The sequence below is a fragment of the Halichondria panicea genome, chromosome 15 (assembly GCF_963675165.1).
Source record: "Halichondria panicea chromosome 15, odHalPani1.1, whole genome shotgun sequence".
In the NCBI taxonomy this organism is placed as follows: Eukaryota; Metazoa; Porifera; class Demospongiae; order Suberitida; family Halichondriidae; genus Halichondria; species Halichondria panicea.
The window spans coordinates 5297374-5314437 of NC_087391.1; the positions used below are offsets into that span (position 1 = coordinate 5297374).

Below are 17064 nucleotides of genomic sequence, written 5' to 3' on the forward strand. Positions count from 1 at the left end.
TCCACGAGGGTGAGGATTTTCCAATAGAAGCACATCTAGGCTAAAAGCTAAGAAGGTTGTTTAGTGATGGAGTCTGGTTTGTTCTGCGATGACTGGACAGGTAAAGAAGAGCTGCAGCTGCTGGAAGCCATTGATGAGTATGGATATGGAAACTGGTAAAGTGGGACTTAATATTTTTATATTAAATGACGTACATTCCAATAATAATCATGTCCACACAATCGCAATACTCTCACGTCCACATAATTATTACTTTCTTGGATCCACTTTACATGAGACATTAACCGCATCATAGGGCTCCTATTTCAACACAAGTTGGAAAGACACTTGAAGGTAAGTGTTTATAGATTGAGGTATGCAAACATTATCATTTGATTCGTATTCAGAATGTCAAGATCATTACAACAACTGCTACATGTTCAACCCCCACCCTGTGTTGCCAGGTAACCCGTATATTGTGTCATGAATGCAAATATTTATCAACTCGTTATACAATGGGCAGCGATACCACTCCGTCCAGAAGTGTGCAGAGTAGTAAAGTCTGATTCCCATGCCAGAGGAGAGTCAGAATCCAATGATCCGGTTCCAGTGTACTATCCTGGTACCGAGATATCTGGGTTCATGCCACGTCGTGGAGACTTTGCTGTGGTGAGATTACTAGTGTTATACTAGTGCAATATATCATTGGTATTGTCTTGTATACTATTGGTATATTCTTGTATACTATTGGTATATTCTTGTATACTATTGGTATATTCTTGTATACTATCGTTATGTTCCTGTATACTATATTATAGGAGCCTGACAACGGGGCAGAGAGTATAGTGGCAAACCTGTCACCTGACTCTGATGATGATGACATGCTAATGAAAGGTATGTCAGCGCAGCTGCATGCATTATTATCATGGTATATAGTAAACTAATTAATTTAGTGTATTTGACCCTCCCCAGCTTTTAATTTGGCCTCCATAAAGATCTACTGCTCTCGACTGAAGCAAAGGGCTGCACGAAAGAGGTAAACATTGTGTAGTTATTTTGAAGGGACGAGCTGATTATTGCCACGCCCCCACAGTTTAGTGCGGGAGTACGGACTCTTGGACATCAAGAAGCAGATTGGTGTGTTATTGTAAATCTCACGTTGCATTTCCTCCCGAAAATTTATCTCTATTTAATTGCCTTCTCCCCGTAGCCATTGACAAGACGAGACTGACAAAGAGTCAATTGTAAGTCTCTCTCACTGCAAGTGTTTGAAGCTTCCTCTAGCTGAAGGAATGTACTGTATAGATATAAAACACTGTGCAATGTGTCTGAGCTTACAGCCTGAGGTAGTAAAGCACGCTAATAGAATCAACGTAGCGTTAAATAGAACATCTTTGAGCAGCCATAACTTTAGTTCCGTTGGTCCAAAAACGATAATTTTATGATTATCTGAAGGCTTAGAGAGAGGCTATTCAAATGATGTGTTAAAATCAAAAGTCTATTTTGAGCCTGTTTTTGACAAAATACCATGGGCTATAATGGTCTTTTCCCGAAAATGGAAAATTATGATCCGTTCCAAATTTGTTAGTTAAGCCACCATCTGAACGGGCTCCTTCTAAGCTTTCCAAAAATCATAAAATCATAAAATTTGGACCGTCAGAACTCAAGTTACAGAGCCGACTATAGTAATTTCAAAAATGAAGGGATCTCTAACTTTATCTTTTTGTCTCTTCCGGTCGTACCTCAGGAGATTGAAGATGGTGGCTCGTCCGTTCATGAGGTTCATGAGTCCACAGAGTGCAGCCAAGTTCCTCATCAGTCACTACAGTAAGTGTACGAGTGCTACTATTACAGGCTTTGTGATGACGAGATTGAAATTATGTTGTTTTTCTGACAGTGGAGGATGAGCTTCATCAGCAGATTAAGAAATTAAAGTGTTACAGAGAAAATGGCATCACAACTCTCAAAGGTAATCTATTTCAGTCCTACCTGAATTGTTGTATTAGAAATATCAGTTTAATAGAGACACTGTGATGGTATATTTATGCCTCGGTGCGCATGCGCAAGCGAGGTATACGGTAGTGTGTCTGTGTGTGTGTGTGTGTAGACCGCTACAGCTGCTCAAGGATGAATCAAGTGCAAGTAAGAGTTTCTATAGGCTTCTAGTCATGTTTACTTGGATTTTAATTCGTGGATTTGCAAAATAATGCTTCGTTCTCGAGTTATGCCTAGTTTTGCTTACTTGGAATGCTATTGCAGCCTTTTCAGAAGAGTCCGTAGCAAAACTTGTTCCCCGAGTGTTACTACTCTACTTAGTAGTTAGCTCTACATTAGAACGCTAGCTATTGGTAGCTGCAAGAGTGAGCAGAGAGCTGCAAGGCTCTGCTGACTTGCAGCCATAATTTTAGACTTGAACTTTTGGCATCAATCGTTTTTAACAACAATCATGGTTGATCATTACCCACCATTTTCATGCAGCAAAATTAAAGATGTTCATCATGATAATTATAATCAATGTGTGTATAAAAGCTAGCTATTAGTAGTTTTATGTTATGTAGCTTTGGCACCTCCACCGAGGCATCAGCACCCGCGGTGCTTTCATTGTATAAGACATTTTTTCCGTTCTTTATAGGAGCTGATTTGTATGAGAAACTGCTGACTCGTCGTCGTCAGCAAGAGTGTGAGCAGAGGGAGTGTGTGAGAGGTGTGAGGAGTGAGGAGACGTTCCTCTATCAGGTGCTACAGCACGGGTGAGCTAGGACTATCAGCTGTGTGTCATGTGACTCATTGGAATTTTTCCTATATAGGAGTATGAAAATAAAGAAACCCGGTATGTTAATTAAAGTCTCAGAGGAGGTACGACAGGCGCGGTTCAGCTCTAGCAATTAGTGTTTGATTGTTCCCATGTACAGCGTTATTGCTGTGTTGGTCGTTCAATTAGAGAAAAACAGCCTCTGATTAATAATGATGTACGTGGGCGGGTAATTAGTGTCTAATCAGATACTAATTGCTAGAGTTGAACCACGTCTGTCGTACCTCCTCTGGGTGTTATAAGTATGTTCTATTATCTCACCACTATGATAGTATTCTAACAGCCACTTCCACTTTGCCTTGCCAGAAGCTACAGTAGCCTCACCTATGAGTTCACCTTGCACTTACATGTAATTAGTATAATTGGGTTAATGTCCAAAGAATCGTAGAGCATACATGTGTGCAATAAGGCATCGTGTGCGCCCTAGGGCCTGCTTAATGTTAATCTATGCAGCAATTATATAGTCCAATGTATACGTGCGTCAATCGTAATCACTATGAGTTTAATTACGTTAAGGCTATGGGCTGTTCGCTGATTTTCCGTACGTGCTGGTTTATATTATCATTCTTGAATCCCACTTCCTACTAATGGTTGCCCTAATCCAACAAACCCTGAGTATGTACAGAGCCGTGAAGATGAAGCACAGCACCTGTGTAGGAATTACAGCCATTTATTGAGGGATATATAATTTGTAGCAGAGAAAGATTGAATATATGAGTGTGTCTGATATTAATTTATGTAAGAATGTTAATCACTGAGCAAATATTATTTTCAGGCTAGGAGATGTTATGTACATAGTATATGTAACGTATACCGTATAGCGGGTAATTTTCGGGGGACAAAATATTGAGACATTTCGTGGGTAATATTTTTGTGTTTGCTGCTTGCACTTGCAGGTAAAGGTAGGCAAGGTCGCTTCATTCGTGGGTAAAATATTCGTGGTCAGACTTTCAACCACGAAAACCATGAATATTTTGCCCCACGAAAATTACCCGCTATACGATATATGCTTGATCAGAAGTCGCGGCTACTAAATGTTTCATTTTGCTGGCAGAGGAGGCTACAATTCAAGAGAGGCCACTGTTTAAGAGCGGCGTTTATTAGCCCCAGCTAATTCATCAAAAGTTTTTTTCACCTGCACAAACTCGAACCAGAAAAGTCTTTTAAAAGCACTAACAAGCTGCTACCGTAGATACCAGTATCAATATGGCTGCCACGTGCAGAGCATATAGCCTCAAAGTTCACTGAAGCTACTATTTGAGAGCGGTTCTATTGCACTGAAGATGGGCTGTAGGGAGGCTACTATATTTGAGAGCGGCCTCTGATCAAGCGTATACAGTACATGTATTAATTTAGTAGTTTAGTGTAGGACCTGCTTGGGGTAAGGTTATTAACTTGCCGTGGTTAGAAAGAAGAGGACAAATTCTACCAGATTACTTGTTGTAGACCATATTACAGTTTGCCAGGCTGATATTCCGAGGAACACCAGTGAAAAGAAGCTTATCATGCAACAGTATAAAATGTCCTGTGTGTGTGTGTGTGTGTGAGTGTGTGTGTGTGTGTGTGTGTGTGTGTGTGTGTGTGTGTGTGCGTGTTTGGAAGGGGGGTAGTAAGCACAAGGCTAACTGGGTTGGATGGAACCGCGCCCGCTGAAGTGTACCATTTTGACTCAAACGGAATGCACATTTATTTATTTTATGAAGGCCATTCAATTAACAAGTTATATTTTTCTCGGTCTTTAGATATTTTGTGGCTTATAGGAGTGCTATTCATGCACTCCTGCTTGTAGCTATACCGTATAGCGGGTAATTTTTGTGGGGTAAAAAATTTGTTATTTTCGTGGGCAAGCTGACCTCCACGAAATTTTAACGTAGGCGTAGCTTACCAGAACATATGAATGCAAGTGCAGGCAACGAGACTAAACGAAATTTTTACTCACGAAAGTCACCGTTTTCAAGATAAACGAATTTTTTTACCCCACGAAAATTACCTGCTATATAATATACTGTAGTTGAAATAGGACCTAACCCTTGGTTCTACAATATGAATTTGCCATTAGTCAGATGCCAGTGTGTGTGTTGGTTAGCAAAAAAAGTTTGAGAAGTTTGATGAACACTTTGTTTGACTTTGCAAGTAAGGCTTTGTGGTTTTATAGGGTTGTGAAAACTTTTTATTCAGCCCATACAAGCAACATAATTATGTGTTTTCCAAAGCTACTCGAAACCTTCCCAACTAGAGCACTAAAGTGCAAACCCTCGGCTGGTGACATGATTATAAAGAAACCAGAAATATAATGCAGTCCATAATTATAGTGATGTTGTTATCATGTATGACTTGCACAGCAACTCAGGAGCAATAAAACTAAACCAGACTGGAGGCATGCTGAAACATTTGAGAACAGGTAGTGGTACTATAGATATATGCACTGTGGATTAGGATCACAGTAAAGAAGCCTGGAGTCTCAGAGAAGTCTGGCTCCAGGTTATGCATGGAGTAGGATCCCAGCCAGCAGCAGGAGCTATAATTTAAGCTTCTACTTTAGTGACCCTGTTCCATTGTTCCTGGTATATACAGCTTTCTACTTTAGTGACCCTGTTCCATCGTTCTTGGTACAGGATCACTTCAGTTATAAGTAACGCATGTGCAAGTTCTGTTCAAGCTACATTTTGCTCGCTTTTATTAGACAAAGAAGCTTTAACACCGAAAGCTGCCACTATCAAAAGTACTAACTTGTTGTGTGGAGGCTACTCATGCTGTAAACGCAGTGCTAGAACATCCAGGTAAGCAGACCTAGTCACAAGCTTATTTAAGCTTCTTAGCTTTTGCTCGACAAAGAAGCTTTAACATCAAAATCTGCCACTATTTAAACCAAGATATTGTTATGTGAAGGCTACCTATGCTGCAAACGCAGCGCTATGGCATCCAGGTGAGTAGATATACTCGTGACAAACAGACAAACAAACAAACAAACAAACTAGAGCACTAAAGTGCAAACCCTCGGCTAGCTGGTGACATGATTATAATGCAGTGCATACGGTGATGTTGTTATCACGTATGACTTGCACAGCAACTAAGGAGCAATACATCTAAACCAGACTGGAGGGATGCTGAAAATTTGAGAACAGGTAGTGGTACTATAGATATATGCACTGTGGATTAGGATCACAGCAAAGAAGCTTGGAGTCTCAGAGAAGTATGGCTCCAGGTCCTGCATGGAATAGGATCCCAGTCAGCTAAGCAGCAGGAGCTATAATTCAAGCTTTCTACTTTAGTGACCCTGTTCCATTGTTCCTGGTATATACAGCTTTCTACTTTAGTGACCCTGTTCCATCGTTCTTGGTACAGGATCACTTCAGTTATAAGTAACGCATGTGCAAGTTCTGTTCAAGCTACATTTTGCTCGCTTTTATTAGACAATGAAGCTTTAACACCGAAAGCTGCCACTATCCAAAGTACTAACTTGTTGTGTGGAGGCTACTCATGCTGTAAACGCAGTGCTAGAACATCCAGGTAAGCAGACCTAGTCACAAGCTTGTTCAAGCTTCTTAGCTTTTGCTCGACAAAGAAGCTTTAACATCAAAATCTGCCACTACTTAAAGCAAGATATTGTTGTGTGAAGGCTATCCATGCTGTAAACGCAGTGCTGTGGTACCAAGGTGAGTAGATATACCTGTGACAAACAAACAGACAAACAAACAAACAAACCAACAGACTACTATACCCGTGGCCGCCCACGCGCCTCGGGTAACTAGAGCACTAAAGTGCAAACCCTCGGCTGGTGACATGATTAAAAAGAAACCAGAAATATAATGCAGTGCATAATATAGTGATGTTGTTATCATGTATGACTTGCACAGCAACTCAGGAGCAATAAAACTAAACCAGACTGGAGGCATGCTGAAACATTTGAGAACAGGTAGTGGTACTGTAGATATAATTATGCACTGTGGATTAGGATCACAGTAAAGAAGCCTGGAGTCTCAGAAAAGTATGGCTCCAGGTTCTGCATGGAGTAGGATCCCAGTCAGCAGCAGGAGCTATAATTCAAGCTTCTACTTTAGTGACCCTGTTCCATTGTTCCTGGTATATACAGCTTTCTACTTTAGTGACCCTGTTCCATTGTTCTTGGTACAGGATCACTTCAGTTATAAGTAACGCATGTGCAAGTTCTGTTCAAGCTACATTTTGCTCGCTTTTATTAGACAAAGGAGCTTTAACACCGAAAGCTGCCACTATCCAAAGTACTAACTTGTTGTGTGGAGGCTACTCATGCTGTAAACGCAGTGCTAGAGCATCCAGGTAAGCAGACCTAGTCACAAGCTTATTCAAGCTTCTTAGCTTTTGCTTGACAAAGAAGCTTTAACATCAAAATCTGCCACTACTTAAACCAAGATATTGTTGTGTGAAGGCTATCCATGCTGTAAACGCAGTGCTGTGGCATCCAGGTGAGTAGATATACCTGTGACAAACAAACAAACAGACAAACAAACTAGAGCACTAAAGTGCAAACCTAGCCTCGTTCCCAGGCCTTACTTTTTCTTGCTGTTGTCACTGTTCATCCATAAACATAAGAAAGACATAGTGAGGCAGCAAAGAAAGAAATGGGCGTACAGTTAAGAAAACGTAAGGCCTGGTTTGGGAAATCGCGTGATCCACAAGGATTTTTATGAACGTGGGCGATATGTAGCCCACAATCGTGACGTAAGGTATTCTCCCACGCATTCAGAGTAAGACTGTACTGTACTGCACTGAGACAACCACCAAGCTGTGCTGCAAGTCAGATCAGAGAACCAGCGTGGCCAGCTCTGGTGGCAGTAGCTACCTGCTATATGATAATGATGACTAAGCTATTCTACTATAGCATGTAGAAAGACACAAGAAAAGGTAATAGTGATAGAATCTAAACACACAATCTAGACTAGTAGATCATCTAGCAAATCCTAAGGTATAGCTAGCTATAGTGCTTGCAAACTTCCAGTTCCAAGTCCATGTCCAGCTTGCTGCAGGCAAAGTTTTACTAGTCGTAGACCTCTGCGTGGGCAGTCCAACATCTCTAGCTCAGTATGCCCACACTCATTTTCACCCTTCTACCACCCTTCTACCCTCACGCGACTTCCCGATACAGGCTCTCCTTTTTCCTAACTTTACGTCTATTTCTTTCTTTATTCCTCCAATTAATACCGTATTTTATCTCATTGAACGAATAATACAGTATTTTATCTTATTGAACGATTGTGATAAAGAACAGAAAAAGGAGAGCCTGTGTAGAGGCTAGTGCAAACCCTCGGCTGGTGACATGATTATAGAAACCAGAAATATAATGCAGTGCATATAGTATCACGTATGACTTGCACAGCAACTAAGGAACAATAAAACTAAACCAGACTGGAGGCATGCTAAAACATTGAGAACAGGTAGTGGTACTATATGCACTGTGGATTAGGATCACAGCAAAGAAGCCTGGAGTCTCAGAGAAGTATGGCTCCAGGTCCTAGATCCCAGTCAGCTAAAAGCAGGAGCTATAATTCAAGCTTTCTGCTTTAGTGACCCTGTTCCATTGTTCTTGGTATATACAGCTTTCTACTTTAGTGACCCTGTTCCATCGTTCTTGGTACAGGATCACTTCAGTTATAAGTAACACATGTGCAAGTTCTGTTCAAGCTACATTTTGCTCGCTTTTATTAGACAAAGAAGCTTTAACACCGAAAGCTGCCACTATCCAAAGTACTAACTTGTTGTGTGGAGGCTGCTCATGCTGTAAACGCAGTGCTAGAACATCCAGGTAAGCAGACCTAGTCACAAGCTTGTTTAAGCTTCTTAGCTTTTGCTTGACAAAGAAGCTTTAACATCAAAATCTGCCACTACTTAAACCAAGATATTGTTGTGTGAAGGCTATCCATGCTGTAAACGCAGTGCTGTGGCATCCAGGTGAGTAGATATACCTGTGACAAACAAACAGACAAACAAACAAACAAACCAACAGACTACTATACCCGTGGCCGCCCACGCGCGCCTCGGGTAACAAACCAACAGACTACTATACCCGCTGGCCGCGGCACGGCCTCGGGTAAAAATGTCTTTGCAACGTGCAATAGGAGTCTGAGGGTATTAATAATAGCTATTTTGATGTATGTATACACAGATGAATAGTCAATCAGCTATAATAAACAATTGTTTGTTTACTGTATATACACTGTAACCGTATAGTCTGTACTTACCCATGTGAGGAAACATTTGGTTGTCCTTATCCTGCATGTCCTGATGCAGAGGTGTACTATTTCCATGCTGATTACAATACTCAATTGGAGTGGAAAAATACCTCCTATAATCACTCTGATATATGAATTAAGAGGGTTCAATGAAAACTCATTAGGTGTGATGTAAGCCTGACCAGCAGATACATATAGCCCCATCAGTAGAAATGCCAGCTGCATTGGTGACGTGTGTGTGTTTCTGTGTTAACATTGTTTTCTTTTATTGTGTGAATTGAATGTATTGCAGAGGAAAGCTAGTCAGGGTCTGGGTCTAGGTCTTACTGCTTCCGGAGACTTTAATTGCATTGCTAATCTTGTTTTAGTACCTCCAACCCTTGTAAACTTCACTGTGGGTGGAGGTAACAACAAAGAAAGAGTAGATGATCGGAATGCAAATAAAGTCCTCCGTTAATTGACCCCGACTATCCTTCTCTGCATACACAGCTATCGTATGAGCTGTATGGCATAATTTTTAGACACTCTAGTTGTGAGTTGTAGTGTTAGTTATGTTCTACAGTTACCTTACCACTAGGATAGTTATTCTGACAGCCACTTCCACTTTGCCTTGCCAGGTTCTACAGATAGCCTTCAATGGCGAAAAAGATGTTGATACTTTCCTAGGGGCTTGTGTTGATACTTCCCCAGGGACTTGTGTCAAATGGTTTTGTTGCTCTTCATAAAATTGCTTGGTTATATTTTCTGAGATCTCCTCATAACTACGATCAGATGCAGTATCACCTTGCTGTGTAGTAATAATGTTATTAGCCTGGTTTTGTTGGACAATTACATTTGCAGGTGACTCCGTAGGGATGATTAATTCGTACTCGCTAACTTTGTCCAACCGCCTGGTGCTGTGCACCTTGTAGGCAGGGTTTGGCTCGATCGGGATTTTTGTAAAGTTGTACATAACGTTTTCGTACTCTCCCCCATCCCCACACTCAACACTCGCATTGGTAGCTATGAAATTGTATGCAGGATTTTCTTGGATGTCAACATTTGTTTCTGTAACAGCATCTTCAACAATCTTCTCATTCTCTCTGCCTGTTCCACTGATTTGTCTTTGTGTGCCGACATCGTAGGAACAGTTGTTAACTAGCTCCATGGCTTCTATTTGTGATTCTTAACTTGTTATGATTGCTACAGTAACTTAGATGGGTGTGGCCCGCCTCCCAACAAAAACGGGCCACGCCCGTCTAATAATAAAACTGTGCTTCCTATAATGATTGTAATTATGTGTGTAATAGTTTCCTTTTGAGCTGTTGTCTATGGTTTTGGCCATAATTATATGGCAGTTGTGAAATATGTGATGATATTTAATCGTAACTACGTATGAATTTATTGCGCTTAATGTTAATGTTTTAGTTTAAGGCAGTTTGCTGGCTATTCTTGCTGTTTTATATTTCCATTCTTGAATCCCACTTCATACTAATGGTTGCTCTAATCCAGCAAACCTTGAGCATGTACAGAGCCATGAAGATGAAGCACAGTACCTGTGTAGGAATTACAGCCATTTATTGAGGGATATATAATTTATAGTAGTTTAAATATGTGAGTGTGTCTGATATTAGTTTATGTATAGGGTTTGAATCACTGAGCAAATCTATAATAGTTATTTTCAGGCTAGGAGATGTTATGTACATAATACATGTAACGTATGTGCTTGATCAGAAGTCGCGGCTACTAAATGTTTCATTTTGCTGGCAGAGGACGCTACAATTCAAGAGAGGCCACTGTTCAAGAGCGGCGTTTAATTATTAGCCCCAGCTAATTCAACAAGCTTTAGTTTATCATCAAAAGTTCTTTTGACCTGCACAAACTCGAACTAGAAAAGTCTTTCAAAAGCACTAACAAGCTGCTACCTACCGTCTATAGATACCAGTATCAATATGGCTGCCACGTGCAGAGACATAGCCTCAAAATTCACTGAGGCTACTATTTGAGAGCGGTTCTATTGCACTGAAGATGGGCTGTAGCCTATAGGGAGGCTACTATATTTGAGTGTGGCCTCAAGAGCGGCCTCTGATCAAGCATATACGGTACATGTATTAATTTAGTAGCTTTGTGTAGGACCTACTTGGGGTAAGGTTATTAACTTACCGTGATTAGAATGAAGAGGGCATATTCTACCAGATTACTTGTTGTAGACCATAGTACAGTTTGCCAGGTTGATATTCCGAGGAACACCAGTGAGAAGAAGCTTATCATGCAACAGTATAAAATGTCCTGTGTGTGTGTGTGTGTGTTTGGAAGGGGGTAGTAAGCACAAGGCTAACTGGGTTGGATGGAACCGCACCAGCTGAAGCATGTCATTTTGACTCAAACGGAATGCACATTTATTTATGAAGGCCATTCAATTATATTTTTCTCGGTCTTCAGATATTTTGTGGCTTATAGGAGTGCTATTCATGCACTCCTGCTTGTAGCGGAGTCTGAAGATATTAATAATAGCTATTTTGATGTATGTATACACAGATGAATAGTCAATCACTCAATGAATAGTATATAATGAACTATTGATAAAATGTATAGCTTTGTTTACTGTATATACGCTGTAACCGTATAGTCTGTACTTACCCATGTGAGGAAACATTTGGTTGTCCTTATCCTGCATGTCCTGATGCAGAGGTGTACTATTTCCATGCTGATTACAATACTCAATTGGAGTGGAAAAATACCTCCTACAATCACTCTGATATATGAATTAAGAGGATTCAATGAAAACTCATTAGGTGTGATGTAAGCCTGACCAGCAGATACATATAGCCCCATCAGTAGAAATGCCAGCTGCATTGGTAGACGTGTGTGCATTTCTGGGTTAACATTGTTTTCTGTGAATTAAAAGTATTGCGGAGGAAGATAGTCAGGGTCAAGGGTCAAAAGGTCTAGGTATTCTGCTTCCAGAAGACTTTAATTCTGATCGTCTTAATCTTATTTAGTAACCTCCAAGTCTTCGTAAATTTCATTGTGGTTGGAGGTAACAAAAAATAGATGATCGGAATTAAAGTTATCTGTAAACTGGTTTTAATTAAAACCTTTACACCCCAACTATCCTCATCTGCATACAGCTAATATAATCTGATTGGCTAGAGACACGGTTCCATTTAATGATCTAGACACTATTTAGGAAGTTTCTAGAAGACATCAGGGCTAGCAGAACCCTCACTACTTTCGGTACGTATACTACTAATTTGTAGAACACTCTAGTTGTGAGACGTAGTGTTAGATTGGTTATAAGCATGTTCTAAAATCAGTGCAATTATCTCACCACAAGGATGTTTATTCTGACAGCCACTTCCACTTTGCCTTGCCAGGTTCTACAGATAGCCTTCAATGGCGAAATAGGTGTTGATACTTTCTTAGGGGCTTGTGTTGATACTTCCCCAGGGGCTTGTGTCAAATGGTTTTGTTGCTCTTCATAAATTTGCTCATTCGCATTTTCTGGGATATTCTCGTAGCAACGATCAGTTGTTGGCTGTGTAGTAATGATGTTGTAAGCCTGGTTTTGTTGGACAATCACATTTGCAGCTGACTCCGTAGGGATGATTAATTCGACGTACTCACTGACCTCGTCCAACCGTCCAGTACTGTGCACATTGTAGGCGTGGTTTTGCTCGATCGGGATATTAGTGAAGTTGTACTCAACATTTTCGTACACTCCTTCATCCCTATGGTCAACACTAACTCTGAGATTGTCAACAGTCTTACTCTCTCTGCCTGTTCCACTGATCTGTCTTTGTGTGATGACACCGTAGGAACAGTTGTTAACTATCTCCATGGCTTAGTTTAGCTTGTCTCTGTGAGTCTATTAACTTGTATGATAGCTACAGTAACTGAGATAGGTGTGGCCCGGCCACCTCCCAACAAAAAAACGGGCCACCCCCCATCTAATAATAACTGCGATAGCCTATTATAACTGCTCAAATGAAAGTGAATCTCCTTTATTATGCTTCGTAATGCTATTCAGAGAAATGTTGCTGTGTTGTGGTTTTGTCAGCGTGTAACTTGTTGTTGCTACACCCAGCTATTCTGAGTAAGATACTCCTTCCCTTTTCATGTGTTTGCTAACACAAATCATCCTATGTTAGCAAACACATATTGACTCGTGTCAATGAGTCTCTGTGTGTCAATAAGGTACCGGTAATGCATGTGTGTGCCCTAGGGCCTGTTTAATTTCCAAGCTAGGAGATGTTATGCAGTATAATACATGTAATACTTAATTTGTGTAGGACCTGCTTGGGGTCAGGTTATTAACTTGCCGTGATTAGTTGATTACTCGTTATAGTATCTGTTTATAATATATATACCAAGGGCTGTATTTGAATGGTAAAGATCACCAGTATAAATTGTGCTTTAACTACGAGATTTGAAACGGTTAATAGTTGTCATACAAGCTGTCTATTATTATTTTGCTCTGTTTATTGTGTAGCTGTGAAGGAGAGTAAACCGCTGGACATCACATTCTCTGCTGGGGTGGAGCTACTGGAGGAGGACGAGAAAGAGGTATCTAATACAGTATGTGATACACTGCACCTCCTCCCCAAGCTATAATACAAGTCATGAATTTTAACTATATATTATGTGATTTAATGCAGTTTTTATATTATTACCCTCACAAGATTTCACCTCTTACATTCACCCCCCCCCCCCCCCCCACACACACACACACACACACACACACAGCTGTGCTCCTCCACTCGTATCCAGCCAATGCCATACCTTCAGTACAAGAAGACCGTGTTGGCGGAGTATGAGAAGCACTCGAGACTAACTCTAGCAGAGTGTAGGAAGCTGCTCAAGATTGACGTGAACAAAACTAGAAAGATATTCAATCTCTTTGTCAGTAGAGGTTGGATTGTACACATCAGCTAGTGCATAAAACTTTTAATTTTACTTGTATAATATCCTGTTTTCTCATCATTTATAGTGTGTTTGTCTAATATTTTATTGTAATTAATTTTGACATGTTATCTGAATTCAAATCATTACTTAATTGAGTGTCGCAAGCTGCGCCTGTGCTAATTTCCTCTCACTATGTTATGTTTTCGCTCAAAAAGTATTAGATATAGTAGAAGGAATAAGCTATAAAATCATTACAGTCACTGACTCATGCATGCATACAAGGCAAGGCCTCATCTTCAGTGCGGCCTTGGATCGAGGCTAAAACATCCCCTTCCTCCTACGTTTTTGACTTGTTGCAGTTCACCCATGTAGCGTGTGGGTTATAAACCGGGGCTCCGGAGCTGTAGTGGGTGGCCGGGAAACCGGCCGTCCCCACTTTCCTGTAGTCTTTCATTAGATCACAGCCCTGTAGTCTTTCATTGTGATAGTCGACAGCCCTCCTGTAGTCTTTCATTAGCCTGTAGTCTTTCATTAGATCACAGCCTCCTGTAGTCTTTCATTAGATCACAGCCCTCCTGTTTGATGTCATGTGACCAAATATTCCAACAGCCTGCGATCACAGAACAAGAAGCAATACCCACACACACACGCACCCACACACACCCACACCCACACACACACACACACACGCCTCGAGGCATAATAAGTATGTACATTCAACACTGCAATGCTGCACACAACCAATAATTATAAATGACGGACATGAAATGTAACAATTAATAATCATAACAGTAATAACAGTTTAAACTAAATAAACTACACTATGCAGTCCAACCTTCTCCATCATCATCATCACTGTCGTCTTTGTCCTTTGTACCCTCTGCTAGGGTGGGTATCATACGAGACATCTTGTCCAACATGGAGCCACCTCCCAGACTGTGCTCTTCTTTCTTTTCTTTACGACTTTCCTTGTCCTTTCCACTCATAGCCTTGCGTCGACGGCCGAGGGCGGCTGAGAGGTCACCCAAGAGGTCACCTCCTCCTCCACCAGAGTCTGTTATGTCTTCTTTCTTGGCTTTCCGCTCCATCTTTCGGTCTTTGGAGTTCTTTAGATTAGCTTTGGAGGCACCACCTGCAGATACATACGAGCATCAGAACGAGGAATACTGTGTCACAAGCTGTCATGTGTTATACCTGTCTCTATTGTGGTCACCCTCTAAATTAAGCAGAGTTATACCATAATGGCAGGGACACAATCTTTCCATAGCATGTGTTTTTCTCAAATCCAAACACAATCACTATTATAGGCTTTTCAAAGGGCTACAAAATACATCTCTGAATTGTGAAATTGTACCATCCTAACTTCAAAGCTTACAATTCCTGATGTGTTAGCAGGCCATCACTTTATTAGACATGTACGCTACACTGTGTACCCATCAATGAACAGCATACATTACAACTAACAGCCTTCACAGATTCTCACACATAATTATGATATTCCTACTGTTAACAGATTATACAACTCACCTGCTTTCCTGATGGCATCCATGAGGTTGGACCTGTCACCATCACCATCACCATCGCCAGGGGGTGTGCCAGCTTCATCATCCGAGCTGTCCTCTTCAGCGTCCTCTCGTACTGTGGGAAGGGGTGGAGCTGCAACAGGAGCAGGTGGTGGAGGTGGTGGAGGCGGGGGTGGTCCGCTAGCATCCTCTACGGGGGGTGGTAGTTTGGGTGTGTCTTGTGCCGCGGGTGCGCCAGGATCAGCTAGGCTAGGTAGTTCAGGAATGAGGCTAGCCACGGAGGGTGCAATGGAGGCCCCAGCGTCTCCTTGGTAATACATATCTGAGGCTACATACTGCAACGAGGGGAGCATATCGGGGACATCCAATTCGGGAAGTTCAGGCATGAGAGGTACATACATCAAACTGTCCTTATGGCCACGCTCCATTTGTTCTCCGTGGGTAATCGTCTCGGGAGCATCGTGAAGTTTCTCCTCTTCTTCGGCCATATTGTCTCTTGTCTTTGTCTTTGCTCCCTCTAGAGGGTCACGGAGGACATACTTCTTGTATGGGTTCTCCGTGGTGTTGAAGAGAAGGAGAGAGCTAACAGAGGGGAGGTTCTTAGGGAGACTGCCCAAACCCTCGCCCCTTTCCGGGTCATCCATTATCGCTCTCTCTTGTCGAGATTTCTGTCGCCTGAGGTTGAGTCGATACGGCTTGTTCTTGTTTTTGAGCACCTCCATGGATACCTCGATGAGGCGAGACTCTATTGGGTCCTTAATCTTGCGAACCTGGATATAGAGGATTGATACGGCTGATATGAAAATTGATATGAATGAATTGGTCCATTATCGTACATACATGTATACTTATTGTTTTTAGCCTAGCAATTTTAGTCCAGGAATTATCTAAAGTACAATCAAAAGATACAAGGGAAAACACTCTATTGTAGTCAACGAAATGGACAAGCTCAGCAAACAATTATTACTTATCAGAGCATGATATTTTTATAGCATGTTATCTGTGGTAGCTAAGGAGAGAGACCGTACCTTGAGCAGAGCTGGGTCCACCTCATGGAAGATGGTGTGATAGTCAGGCACGTGCTCTGGGGCAGGGTACTTGGGGGAGGAGAACACTTGTGTGGCTTTGGTGCTCGTACTGCGTAGCTTGTCTATCTTGGCCTGAGCAGTGAAGATACGACCATTAAGGGACACCAGCTGCTCACGGTTCTCAACAATCCTGGGGAATAAACCATGGATTGAACACTCAGAGCTATGGCGTCTAGTCTATGATCTAGACTGTCAAATATTTTTATGAGCACGTTAAGAACTGTAATGTACATTCTAACTGACTAAACTTATCTATTCATAATTATAGTGAATGTGTCATCTTCAATGTTGTGCACTTAAGCTACCTGCATGTTATTCTGTTGAAAATGTCATTGGAGACAGCATCCAAGTACTCCAAGGCATCGACGATCTGCCTGTAGGACTCCTCTTTCCTGAGGTCTGACAGAATCACTGGGACGTTGTAAGCGTGGCCAGCCATTGCATGCTACAGTACAGTACTTTATACTTACACAGAAAAGACGTCTTTGACAGACATGTGATTACCACCTACGAGGTACGCCCCCCTTAGCTTAACCACACCCCTACAGTACAGATGACAGCCTGACTTT

At 41.5% G+C, this 17064-nt stretch overlaps 3 protein-coding genes across 6 annotated transcripts; 1 reads left to right on the forward strand and 2 right to left on the reverse strand.

Annotated features, from left to right (window-relative positions):
• The first annotated feature begins 13 nt into the window (after positions 1–13).
• On the forward strand, positions 14–14024 carry LOC135348745 (transcriptional adapter 2-alpha-like). The gene is made up of 14 exons (XM_064547046.1): positions 14–155; positions 296–333; positions 387–443; positions 503–648; positions 798–873; positions 952–1015; positions 1073–1116; positions 1190–1223; positions 1727–1806; positions 1877–1948; positions 2612–2729; positions 2787–2809; positions 13472–13545; positions 13726–14024. Exons 1-14 carry the CDS (start codon positions 67–69, stop codon positions 13912–13914), a joined length of 1104 nt encoding a protein of 367 aa, XP_064403116.1. The 5' UTR covers positions 14–66; the 3' UTR covers positions 13915–14024.
• On the reverse strand, positions 17–12975 carry LOC135348746 (uncharacterized). 4 transcript variants are annotated; one of them, XM_064547049.1, is made up of 7 exons: positions 12311–12975; positions 11620–11829; positions 11143–11268; positions 9572–10535; positions 9010–9219; positions 4191–4316; positions 17–3440 (listed from the first exon to the last, which is right to left on the reverse strand). In XM_064547049.1, the coding sequence occupies exons 1-4, from the start codon at positions 12818–12820 to the stop codon at positions 10440–10442; spliced, it is 942 nt and encodes a 313-aa protein (XP_064403119.1). In that variant the 5' UTR covers positions 12821–12975; the 3' UTR covers positions 17–3440; positions 4191–4316; positions 9010–9219; positions 9572–10439. The 4 variants fall into 4 exon arrangements, with proteins under 4 accessions (XP_064403119.1, XP_064403120.1, XP_064403118.1 ...); XM_064547050.1 differs by lacking the exon at positions 4191–4316; XM_064547048.1 differs by lacking the exons at positions 11143–11268; positions 11620–11829; positions 12311–12975 and having other exon boundaries at positions 17–2778; positions 3053–3440; positions 9572–10218.
• Positions 14025–14576: 552 nt separating the features above from the next.
• Positions 14577–17010, reverse strand: LOC135349074 (WASH complex subunit 1-like). Its single transcript, XM_064547551.1, has 4 exons — positions 16801–17010; positions 16436–16625; positions 15412–16177; positions 14577–15016 (listed from the first exon to the last, which is right to left on the reverse strand). Exons 1-4 carry the CDS (start codon positions 16932–16934, stop codon positions 14706–14708), a joined length of 1401 nt encoding a protein of 466 aa, XP_064403621.1. The 5' UTR covers positions 16935–17010; the 3' UTR covers positions 14577–14705.
• Between the last annotated feature and the right edge of the window lie 54 nt (positions 17011–17064).